At 32.8% G+C, this 18787-nt stretch overlaps 1 protein-coding gene and 2 pseudogenes across 2 annotated transcripts; all 3 read right to left on the bottom strand.

The window, feature by feature from the left end:
- Positions 1–1295: 1295 nt before the first annotated feature.
- Positions 1296–3396, bottom strand: LOC104718951 (putative cysteine protease RDL5). Its single transcript, XM_087482935.1, has 4 exons — positions 2740–3396; positions 2205–2440; positions 1971–2111; positions 1296–1888 (listed from the first exon to the last, which is right to left on the bottom strand). Exons 1-4 carry the CDS (start codon positions 3239–3241, stop codon positions 1646–1648), a joined length of 1122 nt encoding a protein of 373 aa, XP_087339061.1. The 5' UTR covers positions 3242–3396; the 3' UTR covers positions 1296–1645.
- Positions 3397–4089: 693 nt separating this feature from the next.
- LOC147948573 (putative cysteine protease RDL4) lies at positions 4090–6075 on the bottom strand (annotated as a pseudogene). Its single transcript, XR_015579154.1, has 4 exons — positions 5502–6075; positions 4819–5054; positions 4595–4735; positions 4090–4503 (listed from the first exon to the last, which is right to left on the bottom strand). The product of XR_015579154.1 is annotated as a putative cysteine protease RDL4 (transcript).
- A 10729-nt stretch (positions 6076–16804) lies between these two features.
- LOC147948572 (uncharacterized) lies at positions 16805–18677 on the bottom strand (annotated as a pseudogene).
- Positions 18678–18787: the final 110 nt, after the last annotated feature.

Below are 18787 nucleotides of genomic sequence, written 5' to 3'. Positions count from 1 at the left end.
CGGCGTAGCGCGGGTCTAACCTAATATTTCTAACATTCTGAAATCGGCGGCTAATGTTATGCACCTGTTTCCGCCATGATTATATCTAAATTACCAGTAAAAGATCCCAAATTGTTCAATTTAGAGTTTTTGATTGTTATACATATATATTAACGATTCATAAAGTGTTATTCCCGACCGCTTGAACCAATGACAACAGTCACAGGCTGGGTTTCATACACAACACTCATAAATTATTGGTATTTTCCTACAAAACAAATTTAAGATTTTTTCTTTTCAAGAACTGCTTCCTTTTTTTTATTTTTATTTTTGCGTTCGAGCATGACAAATGATCTCTATGATTGTAACTACCAATCTTGAGGGGCCGTTTCAGGCTCCGTAACAGCCTTATATGTATAGTCCTTGTCGACACCAAGACCATTATTTTTACCTATGAACTCATAAGCAGTTCGATTTTGCCTCCTCCAAAACCATAACTTAATTTTCTTTATGAAAATTGATCACATATTTATCAGACAAAGTGACTAATTCTCATGTCACAAGCATTTTTAATCCTTCCACTTCCCAACCAGCGTCGATAACGCCCAAAAACTCCCTCCACAAACAAGAAAAAAACATGAATGAGTTTATAGATCTCCACCATATCCTTTCTAAGAACACAAAAAATTAATGAATATGTTATTTCATTTTAGGTTATCTAGATAGTCACACGCCATTTTCTTTAGGCATATAATATGGTTAATACTCACCCAACAAATACCATCATTATCTTGAAATATCATCAGAATTATAATAGATGAGGCCCGCATGTAGGAAAAAATAAAAAAAAAATCTTCTTCTCTACAAAAACTTTTAAATTATCATAGGTCAATAACTCGACTGGACAGATATAATGGAGTAAGAAACCCATGGAGTAATCCAAAAGATCACATGACCGAGTGGCAGGTGCGGATAAGACTATACCGACTACCGAGTATATATAAGGGGATGTACGCAGAGCCTCTTAGATAAAAAAAAAAAAAAAAGGACAAAAAATTCAAATTTGGATTAACCATCTTCGATACTTAATGGAAGCCATCAATATATTTTCCAAAGTATCATATGCATGCAAAGGTTAGGAGAAATTAACTTCTCTCGTACAAAAAGGTCAAAACTGCACGTTTTAATAATGTATACATTGCTCGCTAAACGGTAAAAGAACAAAATGCCAAAACATACCTATCTTTAAATATTTTGACAGTAAAATTTCAAACATTGCCAAACGGTACTGTACTCTGTTTTGAGCTAAAAAATCGTTAGTAGCAAAAGGATAATTCCATTTAAACCTAAAAAAATCCATGTAACCTATTTCACTCTCTAATCGCTTTGATAACGATCGTTTTTCTTATTCTCCAAATTCAGAATCGCTCATCACTATCGTCTATGACAAGAATTTTTTGGCAAAACGGAAATCATTCATCAGTGGACTCAAAGAAATGTCCATACATATTATACAAACTCCAAACATTGACCCCAATACAAATGCAAGATATATAACAAAACCAAACCAAACCAGTCGACTACATTATTTTTTCCATCAAAGTCGAATAAAGTTGTTGGCTCACTCGATCCGATCCCTTGCATACCATACACTTAGTTTATATTATTAAGCGATGGAGCTTTTTTCGGTAGATAACGAGCTCTTGAGAGGGTATGAAGCGCGCATCGCAATGCCACATAAGCCTCTTGGATTGACAATGTTGCGAGCCATCTTCATGTAGCCAGCTTCCCCCCACGTGTTCCCCCTCGAGTTTTTCACGAGCCAGTAGTCACGACCGTTCTCAGTTCCATACCCGATCACAACAACACCATGGTTTAGATTTGTTCCGCATGTTCCGTCGAATACTCCCTTTAAAGGTTAAAAAAATATATATAATGAAAATGTGTTTTTCAACTAAAGAACAAAAATCTAAAGAAAATTTATTTTTTACCGATTCATAAAGCTGAAACTCTCGGCTGCTGGAATCGACAACGGCAGTCACAGGTTGGTGAGCAACCGCTTTCATGAGAGCAGATTCATCGTTTGCAGGCAAATTCTCATATCCATCAATCATGACATTATTGTTGTTTCCCTACACAAATATTTTTAAAACATTATTCTTTCTTTTTACTGTGTTGTTATAGACATTAGAAACTATATATATATATACTAACTATACACATACCTTGAGGCGGCCATCACATACTCCGTTAACAGCTTTGTAAGGATACTCGTTGTCGGTACCAAGACCGCCGTTGTTCATAATGAACTCATAGGCAGCCTCGACTTTGCCTCCTCCGCAACCATTGTTTTCTTTGTTACAATTGATCAAATCTTGCTCAGACAAAGTGACCAACTCGTCCGTCACAATCTTGTTTAAGCCTTCCACGGCTCCCACAGTGGAGAAAGCCCAACAACTCCCTTCACACCAGAACAAAACATGCATGAATTGTATATTATTTATCAATACGTACAAAACGATATTGCTACTAACTTTAGTTAGTGCCCATTCTTGGTTTTAACGAACAATTTACTAATACATAAGTTGTATACTATGAAACATACATCTAAGCTAACCTTTTTTTATTTTAATAAGAAGGTTGTTTTAAGGTTTACATTAAAATGATTGCCAAATTTTAATAGTCATATTATTTTACTCTAAATAATATATATAAAAATAGTTAGACCAGATGGACCGGAATTAAAATCAGTATACTTACTGCAATGGCCTTGATCTTTGACTTCAGTCACTGCACCTTCGTTTCTCCAGTCAACGGACTTAGGAAGCACATCACCAGCACTAGTCTTGTATCGGTTGCTAGTAGTCATGAAGACATGGTTCCTAGTAGGTCTTGCATCAGCCCCGTGGCAAATCTGCCCGTACTCATGGAGAGATAAATCCGCAAACCGGTTCAAACCTAGCCGGTAACTGAGATTCTCAGCGTTCCGGTTAGTGATAAAACGGAGGTTGTCCTCAAAAATTGTTAAACGCCGTTCCTTCTCTGCAACAGACTCGTACACTTTCCCATGTTTGATCATCCATGACTCGAACATCAAGGTGGCCTCAGCGTCGAAGGCACCCTGGCGATGGCCTGGACCGGCTGTCAGGTGGTGGTTATCGTCATAGGAAACGACGGACATGTCAATGTCCATGGACGTGGCACAAGAGGCGATAGCCGTTGCTAGTAGGAGGATCAGCATGGCTGCTTGAGCACAACCCATTTTTTTGCTGGGCTTAAAAAATTAACTAAACTTTTATTTGTGTTTCTAAAAATTATTAAAGAAGAGAAGATTTGTGCTGTGTACCATTGGCTAAGACATGACAATATTTATAGTACTCAGCGCTTAGATATATGACAATATTCTATTGGAAAACTAAATCTTATAACGTGCCCAATGGACTGAACAAGTGGGCAAACCTACTGTTGCAATTTTGGGTGCAAGTGTGCTAATAATGTTTTTACCAAATATTATTATATGAGAATCTTTTCAAAAATATTTATTGTATAATATTTACACCCAAAATGAAAAACAAAATGTTTTATCTTAAAATTCTTTTTCTCTGGTCATTCCATAGAAATGTTAATTAGGGTTTGGTAATCTATTCGAACACGACGAAGGCGGTTACAATAGTAACAAAACTGTTATTATGCACATTAACCATTCGGAGCTTAGATATAAAAACATGCCCAAGTTTGCTTGCCTACCTTGAATGCGAGTAAAAAGAAGGTATGGAAATTTTTTCGGGTTCACCTCTATTTTATTAGCCAATCAAAATTTGCTAGATAATATTATATTTAAAGATAAATCAAATTTAAAATTAGAAAATAGAAGTAGTTTTAAAAGTAATTTAAAACTATACAGTAATTTTAATTATATAAATAATCAAATCAACTATCTTAATTTTTATATATGCTAATATGCACCACTATCTTAAAAAATCTGTCTGTTACAAATACGCTTGATCACTTTCGTCTTGTTTCTAATTAGAATCGCTCAATATCTTGTTTCTCAGAAGTGTTAATGTTTTTGGCATTTATCCGTTATCCCTAAACGAAAAGCATTCATCATTAGAACGAAAAATCCATAAATATTATACAAACTCTCCAAACATTGACCCCCATACAAGTCGAATATATATTACAAAACCAAACCCATCGATTACATTATTTTTCTTTCAAAATCGCATAGGTTGTTCGCTCAGTGGATCCCTTGCATAATATTACATATAGTTCATTTTATTAGGCGATATAGCTTTTATAGGCAGAAAACGAGTTCTTGAGAGGGTATGAAGCTCGCATAGCAATGCCGCATAAGCCTCTTGGATTGGCAATGTTGCGAGCCATCTTCATGTAGCCAGCTTCTCCCCATGTATTTCCCCTTGAATTTTTGACGAGCCAGTAGTCACGACCGTTCTCGGTTCCGTACCCGACCACAACAACTCCATGGTTTAGGTTTGTTCCGCACGTGCCATCAAACACTCCCTATGACATAAAAACAAAAATATTCATGAAATATTTTTCTAAATTAAAGAAGGTTTTCTAAACGAAAATCTTAAAATGTCTTTTTCTTCACCGATTCATAAAGCTGAAACTCTCGGCTGCTGGAATCGATAACGGCAGTCACAGGCTGGTGAGCAACCACTTTCATTAGAGCAAATTCGTCGTTGGCAGGCAAATTCTCATACCCATCAATCATAACATTCTTGTTGTTTTCCTACACAAATATTTTAAAAGAATAAGTTCAAAATGGAATCTTTCATCTACATTATTTACATATATGATCCTAATTATACTGACCTTGAGCCGGCCATCGCAGACTCCGTTAACAGCTTTGTAAGGATAATCTTTGTCGGTACCAAGACCACCGTTGTTCATGATGAACTCATAGGCCGTCTCCACTTTGCCTCCTCCGCAACCATTATTTTCTTTGTTACAATTGATCAAATCTTGCTCAGACAAAGTGACTAACTCTCCCGTCACAATCTTGTTTAAGCCTTCCACTGCTCCCACCGTCGAGAAAGCCCAGCAACTCCCTTCACACAAGAACAAAACAAACATATATTGTTTGTAGAGTTTTGGATAAAACTAGAATGATAGTGGTAATTACTAGTTAGTGTCATTTTTAATTTTTAATTTTAGAATTGACCCTTATTAGTGACCACTATCATTTTCTGATATTTTGGTTTGAACTTTGAACTAACAATAATGTTTGACATACTATGGTCCACAAATATTTTGTGGCTAGTGTTAATTTGTATAAAATAAGAAAGAAAATATATTTGCAAACGATTAGAAATTATGATGAATTAAAAATATACTTACTAGCATTAATAAGTGATTTCTAATTAAAGCGAATTTAAATGTAACTTTGTATAATTATACCTTTACTATATAACTTGTTTTTCTTTTACTACGATTACTATTAGGTTTTATTTTACCCTAAATATATAAAAACTCGGATTTACAATCTGTACACTTACTGCAATGGCCTTGATCTTTCACTTCAGTAACTGCGCCTTCGTTTCTCCAGTCAACAGACTTAGGAAGCACATCACCAGCACTAGTCTTGTATCTATCGCTGCTAGTCATGAAGACGTGGTTCCTACGAGGTCTTGGATCAGCCCCGTGGCAAACTTCTTCATACTCATGAAGAGATAAATCCGCAAACCGGGTTAAACCCAGCCGATAACTAAGATTCTCAGCGTTCCGGTTATTGATAAAACGGATGTTGTCCTCGAAAATGGTCCGACGCCGTTTCTTTTTCAGCTACGGACTCGTACACTTTCCCATGTTTGACCATCCATGACTCAAATATTAACGATGCTTCAGTGTCAAAAACACGACCAGAACTGGCGGTCATGTGGTTGTTTTCATCGTAGGAAACGACGGACATGTCCATGGCCGTGGCACAAGATGCGATGACCGTTGCTACTAAGAGGATCAGCATGGCTGTTTTAGCACTACCCATTTTTTGGCGTAAAAGGAATTAAACTTTGAATTGTGTTTGTTTCTGATAGTTATAAAAGAAGAACAATGGATTGTGTGTTGTGTTATTATGGCTAACATATGATAGCTTTTATAGTACTCAGAGCACAGATAGGTAGCATATGTCCATTGCAGTGAACAAGTGCATGCAGTGATGCAGATCTACCGTTGCAAGTGTTGGTGCGATTGTCCTTGTCAATCTTTTACCAAAGATTTTCAAATGAGACGATAAGTTTTAAAATTTTGTGGGTTCTATTGAAACTTTTTTTAGTCTATTTAGATTTCACGATTTGGGGATTAGGTGTAGGAAAAAGTGACTATTCAAATGAGAAGATTTCTATACGGCGAACCAGTGGCGGACCCAAGATTAAAAATTAGGTGGTCAATATGTTATAGGGGAGAATCGAACACGGGTTAGGGAGGTCAATTTAGGGGAACAAACCAACTTAGATACTGAGACTTCAATAATTTACATGCAAAAACAACTATTTATCTATTTTAGGCAGGTCAGTTGACCCACCTTCCTTCTACATAGGTCCACCATTGTGGCGAACACGTTACAATTCGTGTAGGTCTAAGTTATGAAAAAATGTGAACTTATTGTAGGTTTTTTTATGTTAATGAAAACATTTCCTATTAATTGAACGTACGAAAATAATGTACAGTATGTTATGGAAAGAATGATCTAAAGGTTTTAGAAATTTGTAATTCTCTGAGATGTTTTACATTAATTGAAGAACTTGTAAAAGTTTCCAAGAAAATAGATCGACTCTCACAAGTTTTGGTTATTAAAAATGTTTTCAGTAATTAGTAATATATATCACTGTGTCACTGTTAATATATATATATTTTCTTTTTTAGTAATATATATCACTGTGTCACTATTAATATATGTTCCTCAGCTAATGTAAAAAAAAAGTTTGTATATAATCCCTAAATCGTAAAATGTATATCATAATCATAAAAAATCATAAAACCTAAATATATTGTACGATTCTAAGTCTGAATCGTTCCACGAATCATCTCACCGATTTTTCACGATTCTCCTGTGTAAGAACTTAGAAAAAAGAACACCAAGATTTTACGACTTTAGGCCCAAATCGAAACCCTACGTCTCGCCAGAGGAATCTCTCCGGAATCCACTAAACACAAGTTTGTTACTCTCTCTCTACAAGATCTCTCTCTTCTCAGCACTGGAGTCGGTTTCTCTCTTTTATTAGCTTTGTTTTTTTCTTTATCGGCTCATCCATCTCTTTTTCTTCCAGCGGCATCAGATCTAGTTTTTCAGATCTAGTTTTTTAAAGCTTAACACTATAAGAAAACAGCTTAGATCTGACAGGCATATCTGTCAGATAGCCGTCGGAAACACGCATTACCGACCAAAAACCGACAGAAACGTCCATTGGATCTAGATTGTCGGAAAATTATTCTGTCAGAAATCCGTCAGAAATTACTGACGGATTTCCGACAGACGTTTAACCGACGGATTTCTGACAGAAATTCTACCAACGGATTTCTGATAGTCGTTTACTGACGAATTTCTGACGGCTAACGATTCGTAAATTTCTCATTATACCGACGGAATTACCAACAGATTATATATATAATATTAAAAAAAATTAAAATTTTAGAAAAATAAAATTAGCATAATTATACAATTTTAATTAAATACTAAAAATAATTATTATCTAAATGCTTAAATATTTAAATTCAGAAGTTTAAAACTTTTAGAAAATATATTCTAAAAACCCAAAACAAGAAATTGTTAAAAAACACTAAAAATTGTTCCAAAAAATAACAATATATACTTAACAATATTAAAAATTCATAATATACAATATACTTAACTGAAAATAAATAAAAGCAAAATTAATAAAATGTATAAAATAAATACTAACAATATTAGAAACCATTGTAAAAAAACAAACAAAATATATCAAAAATTATAAAATGTATAAAAATCTTATACCCATCCCTAAAAAAACTAAACAAATTCATCAAATCCAATTAATCAAAACCAAATCATCAAATCCAATAAAACCCAATTCTAACAAATCTAACACACATCTCTTACAAACCAATTCATCAAATCAATAACACCCAAATAGAACAAACTATCAAACCTAACAAATCTATCTTCTTCCTAAGAAATCTAAGAGAACTAAGCAAAAATTTTAAACAGATAAAAAGAGAACTTATCTTATAAGAAGTTGGAGAGAGTGGTAGGAGAGACTAGCCATATTGGAAGGAAGTAATCTATGGAGGTCAGCCATGGAGAGAGGATTTGAGAAAGATTTTCGGAAAAATAAAAACAATATGGGGAGAAGAAGATGAAGTGCTTTGGTAATATCGACGGTACTGACGGAATAACTGACGGAAGTCTTAATTTTTTCATTTCCCGCGTCTCGAAAATTTGACTTTATTTAGTTCGCGGGCAAAAAATTTGATATCCGTCGGTTTTCCGTCAATTATTCCAACAGATTACCGACAGATACCAAAATTTTGTCAATATTATATTTGTCGGATTACTGACGGATTACTGACGGATTTAAGATTAAAACTCTTAATTTCATAATTTTTATTGACAAATATGTATATAATATGTATTATATACGAACCATGAAATCATTTGTGAAAATAAACATCTATATGATTAAATTAGAGAGAAAAAATAATTTCAAAGACAAATGGCAAATACTTACCCATAATCCCCATAATATGTAATACCACACCATAAGTCTTTTAAGTAAACAACTTATTTTTCTATAAAAACACAAATTTTGATGAATGTTGTTTAAAACAAGATTAGTTAGGCATTGAAAACTCATCTTTTATACATTGCTTATAACATAATGCATTATCGAGCTAAGTTAGAAAGATTTTACACTATCCACATATAAACCGTCACTTATCCGTCGGTTATTACTGACGGATTACCGACGGATCAAAAAAAAACAGACCAAATTTTGACACACCCGACGAAAAGTTAATATCCGTCAGTTTTTCGTCGGTTATTTCTGACAGATTACCGACAGATCAAAAATCACCGACCCAAATTTGACACACGCGAAGAAAATTATATATCCGTCAGTAATCCGTCAGAAAAACTAACGGATTACCGACGGATTTTGTCCGTAAGTAAATTTCTGACGAAGAACCGACAAACTAATCTCCTGTCAGATATTCGTCGGTAAACCGTCGGTAATTACCGACAGATTAATGCTGTCAGTAATTTCCATCAGTAATCGTCTTGTTTTCTTGTAGTGTAAATCTTCTCATCCTCAGCTTTATTGTTTGGTTCTTGTCTTTTAGTCAAGCACATATACAGATATGGTCGTTCCTTCCATAACAGAGACAGTTTTCAACCGATTTTTTTCACTGTCTCAGATGAAGAAATCTCACCATTGTAGATCTAGATCTCCTTCCTTTCTTCTTGAAGAGTCTTTAGGATTTAAGGTGTCTCACCACCTCCGTAGTTCCACGCCGGTGAAACAAAAAGAGGGTCGCACAACACTTCAATCTGGGTCAAGTATTGTTGTAAAGGAGGTTATGGTATTTTAATCTGTTTGTGTGATTTTTCTTGTCTTAGATCTGTTCTAATTTTCAAAGAAGGTTTAAGTTTTAATTGTCTTTTTTGGATCTCTAGATCTTGATCCGGATTGTAATCTAATGGATATAATAATATTTTAAGTTTGTTTGAGTTTTTTCCCCTTGCCTCCGAAAGTGTTTTGTGCTTGCCGAGTTCTGCCTCTTGAAGGATTGATATCCTTGCCAGCTCTTGTACTTCACATTGTAACCTACCTTATGATTTTTATTTACGAAGAAAAAGATAAAAACAACTTAGTAAATTCAAATTAGTATAATTTATTATTGTTTAATTCTGGTTGTTAAATTACATATTGTAAAGATAAAAAACTATATATCATTTAAAATTAATATAATTTATTATAATATTTACAATATTTTCTCTAAAATTAAATTACATATTAATATATATTGTTTTTTTGTTTTTTTTTTTAACCTTTTAAACCGTTTTTCAAGTTTTTTTTTTTTTCTAACATATATATATAAACCGTTTGATCTGCATGCATGTTTTCAGTATGATCTACTACATAAGTTTGAATGATATGCATATTATTCACATAATACGCTTATCCGTTTCACCGTTTGATACGTTCTTTTCATTCGAAGCTAAATTAATAGTGGTTCGTAAGCACTTTATATATACACAATCGTTGGTCGTCGTCACTACCTGGCTGAGGTCTAGGTTTTGAACGTTTTTCATGCTTATAGCATCTGTGTCTCTCTCCAGTCTCCATGTATATTATATATATATATATTATATTCACAATTACATAAGTAATGATGTCAGACTCAGACAGTGTACGATAAATTATTAGAGCAGTTTAGGTTTTCAACGTTTTTCATGCTTATGATGCTTATAACATTATGTTTATGGAGTGGCCTTGTCAGACATGTAACGTCACTCTAATTTCTTTTCAGATTTTGTTGTTGTATGATTTGGCTTTAATTATTATATCAAACAAATGTGATTCTACCACCAACTCTTAATAATTTTTATTTTTCTCCTACGTACTCATAATTTATTATTTTTTATATCTATGAGAATGAAATCATATATTATATACATAGCAAAATAATACTATGAGATTACTTCAAGAAACTGGTATTCTTATTTCACTAAAACTTAATATGATAACTAAAAATTATATAGCAAATCTATGCGCAATTATAAAAAAAACAATTCACTTTTTAAGTAAAAGTTTTTAAGGCTTTGATTGGTAAACTATTATTTTTGGCTGTAAAGACTTTGACTTTAAAATTTTACCTGTAGAGAATTTGGTAGTATATGTTTTGGTTGTAAAAATTTAAACTATTAAAATCTGACTGGTAACGAACAATTTTTAAAGCTGTAATGTTTATTTTCATTATTATTTTATATTAATAGTAAATATAGTTATGTCAGAAATGAATATGGTGACAAAAATAAATTCTATTAATGATAAAATAAAATTTTAAAATTTTATTTTCATCATCATCATTAATGATTGAAATTACTGACTTACATTTTTATTATGAAATTTCATAAACTCGTTTATACCATCATTGATGATGATGATGAAAAGAAAGATAATATAATTATATAATTATTGAAATAGATCTAAAAAGGGGGGAAATGAGAATAATTAATGAGAATTTGTTATAAATACCCTTTTTGAGATATCCTTTTTCAAAAATACCTTTTTGAATATTTTCATTTTTACCCTATTTTACACAATTACAATATGTTAAATTAATTTTTAGAAAAATAAAATATGTAAAAGATATATATAAACTTGTGGAGAACTTTTAAATATAATGGATAGAGAAAAATTAATGCTTTATAATTATTTTAATTTTAAAGTATGGTTTTTGATACGTAAAAAAAATGAGGAAGCAAAGAAGAGAAAAAAATGGTTTTTAAAGCTTTAACAAAAAAAAGAATGTGATTGACAAATAAATGACTGTTATGGCTTTAAACATTTTTAAAATCTTTAAAGCCAGTTACTAATCAGGGCTAAAACACGATCAAATCTATGAGTAGAGGGATTGATCGAAACAGAGTGATTATTGTGGGGTTGATACAAGTGGTATGGATTAGTGTAACATCCCCCCTACAATCAGGGATGGGGTGTTATATTAGTAGTCAAAATTTGGTTTTGATGAAGTTGTATAATCAAATGCGTCTCGGTCTTAAAACTTATCTTCATAAAAGTCATCAAGAATACGACGTGAAGCCAAAACAAGAGTTGCAAATGAATATTACAAAACCAACGTTTTAAAACCTTTAGATAAAACTTGAAAGATATTTATTCCCGGAAATAAATTAAATCCCAAGCCTTGACTCGTACTCCACTAAACCTTAACCTTTTTTATCAGTGTATCTAATGGAATCAATATTCAGACGGATCACTATCAAACCACGTACAAATGACAATAAACGTACGTATATCTCCGCAACTAAATGAAATAATAAGGAGAAAACAATGTATATAATCTCGTTCGCACTCTTACATCTCCCACCCCATTACATCTACGTACACATCACATATATATATATATATATATATATATATATTATAAATAAACACATTCCATTACCACTTCACGTATAATTAATTACGACTTCACATATAATTATTAATTACGATACCACATCAAACATTATTTGCTTAATGTTTTCTTAATTTCTATTTGCTCATTCTCATCAACAGTTCATCACCATCAACATGCATAATATACTCGAATCAACCACAAATACAATACACACAGAGAAACCACGCAACAATCATCATGGAAAAGTTCAAATCAATTACGACCACTCGACAAAATAGACCCAAACAAACCCCACACATTCCTATAAATAAAGCAGAGATCAACCTCTCAAAAAAATCTTTGGCCACTTGAGAATTTTAAAAACGATTTTCAAAATTTGAAGTGTTTATAGATTTGGCCATTTGGCCAATAGATGATAAAAGTATATGTATGGTCCACTACTCTATTATTTTTTGTCACTGCCTGGTTGAGGTCGATGGTACAAAACAATCACGAGAGCTTGAGATTTCTCTGCATGTATACAAATGATAAATCTGAGGTGGGACATGTAACGTTCGTCGGCATGACCAACTCTTATTTGTATTCATTTTATTTGGACCAATTAAGAAACTAAGTATATAAGATATTCTAAATCTAATTCACGATGAATTGGTCTTACGAAATCGCTCAATTGAAGAACTGACGCAAACTACAATTTTCGTTCAAAAAGTTTGTAATTAAAATTACCTACAATATATATTTCTGGAATATTAATTGACATTTTGAAATAATAATCGTAAACGTAGCAATGAAAATATCTGTCAATCGTTTTTTTTTTTTGTCGTCTATAAACTATACTAGATAATAACCCGTGCTGTTGCACGGGTGAAATTTTTGTTTGAGATATTACATTTGTAAATATATTTATTTAGTATAACATTTATAATACAAACTTATATTGGTTTGAATTCATCAAGTTTATGAAAGTTTAAAATATTAATCGTTTCACCATAAATTTTAGATTGACAAGAGGGCAGATCTGGATCGAATGTAAACCGAATTAGTGATCGGTTAGATTTTTTATCAAAATCTTGAACTATCAAATCAGATAAAAACCACAAAAAACTAAAATTTCATGAACTAAATGATTTAAATAAAATGGTTAAACCGGTCAAACCTGTCCGCTAAGTCATCGCGTAACAGGTTTAAATAGAGCCGCAAAATGTCTTTGTAACTGTCCCGCTTGAATTCGTGAGATCCGTGGGTAATCCATATGCATTTCAATAAATTATTTTGTCTACTATATAAAATATATTTAAAATTTAAACTTAATTTATAGTAATAAAGTTATGTGATAAAGTTTTTAAGAATAACACATTTGTTTTTTTTTGTTAAAAACACAATGTCATTTAGCTGTAAATAATAAATCAAAATGAGGCTAAATAACTAAATTTGTCTCAGCTATTGGTATAATATTATTATTTTTTCATTTTTATTGGACTGAATTTTCTAAATTTTAAGATTTCTGTAAAAATACTATACATATTAATATATAATATTTAACTACATAGTTATCCAAATTAAAATATATATATTCATGTCATTTCAATTGGTGATCATACGTTTTTTTCCGGCAAATATAGATATTGTTTTTAGCAAAAAAAAAAAACGTTGAGCCAGTTTCAAATGATTTTCGATTCTTTCACCATTAGAGATTTATAAAATTATTAGAAAGGTAACATTATTTATATTTCTGAAGATATGATTTTAAATATATATTTTTTACATCTCATAATATAGTTATATTATTATAGTACAATAATTAGTGAAATTAATTTAATTTTGAAAATATGTAGGAGATAATATTTATCATTTTTTGAATAATATTTACCAATTTTAAAATTTATAGAAGCAAAATATTGTCTATATAAATAAATTGAATAACAGTGGCAGTTTTATGTAATTTTTTTTTGGCAATTTAAAATATATTGATTTCAGAAAGTGTTTACAAGATATATCATCAATTCATAACAATCGTTTATGCAAATATAGGAAATTATTACAATTTCAATGAAAGAGTGGAGAGTAATCATGCTATTTTTAGACTTATAGGCTAACTGATAGAATATATTATGTCCCTCTTTCACACACTTTTTATTGGCTAAAATCATATAGCTGAGACTCCTGCAGTTTTATGCGCCAGATTTAAATCAACAACAATGTTTTTCGTTAAGCTAATTTTATCCGCCAGAGAAGTGTATGGATACCTTTCTCTAGTTGATTAATATGAGACTGAGTGAAGGAAATCATATATATCTAAGTTCTATATATATCCTAATTAATAAATCACAAACAAGCAAACAGAAAGTTTTCTATAAGTTTTAGTAATTACGGTAAGCATGTAAAAGCAATCTTTACACTTCGATTCTCAAACTCGCTTTATTTTCCAATGCAAAATGTTATATCGAACTGATCCAAGATCAGGAACGTAGACTAGAGGCTACATGCGTCAAGTGCACTCGGTTACTCATGCTTATGACAGTTTTCATAAAATGTACTCATGCTTAGGAGTTAGGAATCAAAATTGTTGTTATTCTCTTCTCGTTCTCTACGATGGGCCAGACAGCGAAGAGTTTTATGTATAGGCTACAAAGACCCGACGCGTAGTTAGTTATGTGGCTAATGTTATCGAGTCATGGATCTATATACAATATTCATCATAGTCCAGTACTAAGAAACAGCCCATTAACTTAGAAGATTCTAAATATATGAACGTATTTAACAATGGTGCATAATTTCACTATTCAGTCAACTTAAGTGTGCGTGAGAGAGAGTGTGGTTGAGGTCCCAATCAAAAACTTAGTAGAAAATAACCTTTTTCAAAATTTTCTCTCTATCTTTTTCATTACATATAGGGGAAAACAACAGAACATAGGGGAATATGTTCCTAGTAATTTAGAGGAGAAGACTATTTCTTTCCTCAGTTTAGAATATTAACAAGAAAAGTAAAACCCAAATAAAATATAGTTAACTTTGTAACTATCAACAAGTATCTTTCAAAGAGTTTACATTTTATACAAAGAGGTGGGTTGGTAATCGGATTGAATTACATGTAAACCGAAAACGTAAGTATTTCTTATGGAGAATAATATATCAAAAACAGATTTTATTTCTAAAAAATGTATGGATCTAAGTCTTTCAGATTTACAAAAACAAATAAAAACTTACCAATAGTAGAAAACTAGAAATGGTAAATCCATCACCATGCTTTGTCGTTATTGTATTTTAGAAGAAAAAAAAATCATACTGAAACAATAAATTCCAACGAGACGCGTTTAAATCTCTCTCTCTCTCAGATTCATATTTGTGGCTGTCAAATGATGGCAAATCAGAAAAATAGATAAAGGTATTTTTAAAAAAATTATTAAATTCTTTCGTTCGCTTTTGTTAGTTAAATTGCTTTTCCAACAATGATACTTCGCTGATGATAAATAAAGAAACTATTCGTACTTCTCAACTTTTAAGATATGATATTAATTCATACGCGTTAATTTGGGAAATTATAAGAATACGGTTAAAGCTCAATCATGAGTTTTTTTTCTTTCTTTCTATTTATAATAAGAGAGAAGCTATAGATTCCATGTGGCTTTCTCATAATACATACACTCACTTTATAAAAAAATAACTAAAAATAAAGACATGGACCGACCATATGATATGGATATAATGTTATAACCGTTTTTGGTATTCTTTTCTAACAGTCATCAACTGTAAACTTTAACTGACCATTTTAGAATAAACTACCATAACTAATGATCCTTATTTCACGCAAGAGTAGATGGAGAAAACGTTCCATACTAATCAGTAATAAAATAACCAAAAAAAAGAGAAAGTTATGAATTATTGTTTCATATTTCTTTAAATCTATAAATAAATAATTATATATTGCATGCTTATTTTTGTTACAACGTTTTAGAGCATTCTCATGTCACATACTGTAGGATGAGTATCAGAAAATAATAATAATAAAAAATAAAAAGAAGGAGAGAAAAGATTAAACCTTCACATAAAATATTTCGGCAGAGACACTCAGAGATCCAGGTGTGAGAAAAACTTTCCAACTATCTTATTTTTATTGGTCATAGACAATAAATTTAATTAAATAATAAAATAATATATATATATTAAAAAAAAAACTTTGAGACCTCAAATTGAGGATAACCGATAATTGTGGTCTTAGGGGGTGTTATTGGAAGAAGTATTTTAATGGATTTCACTTATTAGTGGATTTTAGAATTCTATAGCTTTTTAATGCATTTAACGTGGATTTGTTGTCATTACTTGTGGATTTGAATGACATTACTAATGGATTTGAAAGTCATTACTAGTAGATTTTATTATTTTTGAAGTTAAAAAAAAAGATTTGAAGAGGTCGTGTTTATAAAAACACTCATGTACCTTAATTACTTTTCTGATAAGCACTTGCAGCCTGGGGAACCAAAATTCTCATCCGTCACAAATGGAAAAGTAATATTTAAGTTTCGACACCACAGAGTTCTCAAACTAAAATGAGCAAATAAAATAAACCTGCAAATTAGTAGCTGCGTTGGAAGCTTGTTTGATAAGGGTATTTTCCTCTACAGTAATATGGTTGTATACACTTTTTTTTTTTTTGAAAACCGTTAATTATATTAAGATAAACTCAAACTCCAATGAAGGAGGAGACGTAACAAGAAACAACAGTAGACTGCAGTACAAGATGAAAGGAAAATGTGAGAAACTTGGTCTTTTGAAACCCGATAACCACAATGATACCGTCGACTTCATTGCTTGGCCATCGACATTGAGAAGAAGGATGAATTCTTTGCAATCCGAATAACAGGCCAACCTTAATACACCCGACGCTAAAGCCACGCTGATCGCCGCCTTCAAAGCAGTGCCTCTGCTACTAGAACAGAGGAAACAAAGGGTCTTGAAAATGATTCTTTCTTGATTGTTGCCTTAAGTGGATCCTTTATGATCCACCCAGAATTGCAACCAATACTTGTAGCCATGTCCACTCGATGAGCTTCTATCTTCTGTGGTGGTAGCTGGATTGATTGGGTCTTTTTGACACAGAAGTTATCTTCCGTCAAGCCTACACCTCCACCCAACCTGTTTACAACACAAGAAGCACCAACGCTAATACTCAGGACTAAGCCCTTAGCCGCAGAAACAGTTAAAACAAAGCTAACAATAACCTCAACACAAGGCAAAACGGACTCACCATTAAGGTGATCCGAGATATAAGCTGAGCCGTTCAAATCCACACCAAAGCCAGGAACATTAGAATCCACAGACTGTCTAACAGGAGACAATACACCCATTTTAATAAAGCTTTGATCAAACTTGATAAAACGAACATCCTCATAATGAGGTAAACAAACTTTGCGAGCCCTCATAATGAGGTAATAGGGAACTAACAGAAGGCAGTATCTAGACCATTGCATCACAAGCAAGTGGGTCACAAAGAACATACCTTCCGACGTCATATTAGGGGAGAAGGGAGACCGTGAAAACCGAAGCTGCCATTTGATAAGAGAGTAGATCTGGGACCTTGTACAAGCTGAAGTCTTGACGAAACCGGACCATAATCTGCGTACAGCATGAGAGGAGGCCCATGGGAAGGCTACAAACGTATCACTGTTGGACCCGATAGGCTGAACCAAACCCAACCATCCCAACGAGTTCACGACGAGAGCAAGCAGGCCGAAGTCTTCTAAGGAGTCACTCACCCTTACGCCTAGATGAAGATACGCGGCGGAGGCAGAAGCGGAGAAAACCTCAGAGAGGGCTAGAGATGGTGGCTTGGCCGGTAGAGGTGCAGTGTAAGTAGCTTGTTTGATAAGAGTATTTCCCTCTGCAGTAATATGGTTGTATACACATTCAACATAAGTAATAAAACTAAAAAGATTTGTGAAATCCTCTAATTCCTAAGTATGATGCAGTGCAAGAACCTATAACACATATACGAAATATAAAAGAGCAATAGCTAGAAGAGAAAAATTGAAAAATCTCATATGTATCACAACCTTTTTCTTGGTTGAACATCAAATCATGTAAGTCAGAGGGACATAGTTTATATTTAAAACAGAGCATAGACAGAGCATGGCATATGTCAAGGCCGAGACTGAAACCAGACGAGGAGGGCGTCATCCAGTTTCGTTGATCCAGCTTGGCTTAGGGATAAAATACGATGTCTGACCGTACGGTCAATCTGAGTTATAAGCTGAGTATGAGATAGAGGGAGCTCACCTTGACGCGTCTATTTCTTTCCTTCCAAATAAAGCAGACAGAGGCCTGGAGAGTATAACGGAGGAGGAAAAGTGTAGAGCCCTGGTAAGTGAAACTGGAGGCCAGCGAAATAATCTCCGTGAAGCAAGTCGAAAAATGTGGATGGATGAGCTTCTGAGTCAGCCCTTCCCAAACTTGTGTGGAGAAACTGCAGTCAAAGAACAAATGCGATAGATTATTTCTTCAAGTACAGGAAACATAGCTTCTTCTGCATCTAAAGACATGCACTTTGTTTCATCCATATTCCATATGTTCCAATCAAATTCAGCAGCTCTTTTAGAGTCCTCTGTCTCGCGTAATCACAGTCCATTGGTAATTTTAAAAAAAAAAACATGAAGAAACAAACTGATGA

This window comes from Camelina sativa, chromosome 2, assembly GCF_030686135.1.
Source record: "Camelina sativa cultivar CO46 ecotype springtype chromosome 2, ASM3068613v1".
Classification (NCBI taxonomy): Eukaryota; Viridiplantae; Streptophyta; class Magnoliopsida; order Brassicales; family Brassicaceae; genus Camelina; species Camelina sativa.
Note: the sequence above shows the minus strand (reverse complement) of the source record. Positions and strands in the feature narration are given on the sequence as shown.

Coding starts and splice junctions, on each gene's coding strand:
- LOC104718951 (XM_087482935.1), bottom strand. CDS start 3,241: ATGGGTTGTGCTCAAGCAGCCATGCTGATCCTCCTACTAGCAACGGCT. Junction 2,441..2,739: donor CAAAGATCAAGGCCATTGCA/GTAAGTATACTG, acceptor TCTGGTGTGAAG/GGAGTTGTTGGGCTTTCTCC. Junction 1,889..1,970: donor AGTTTCAGCTTTATGAATCG/GTAAAAAATAAA, acceptor TAACCTTTAAAG/GGAGTATTCGACGGAACATG.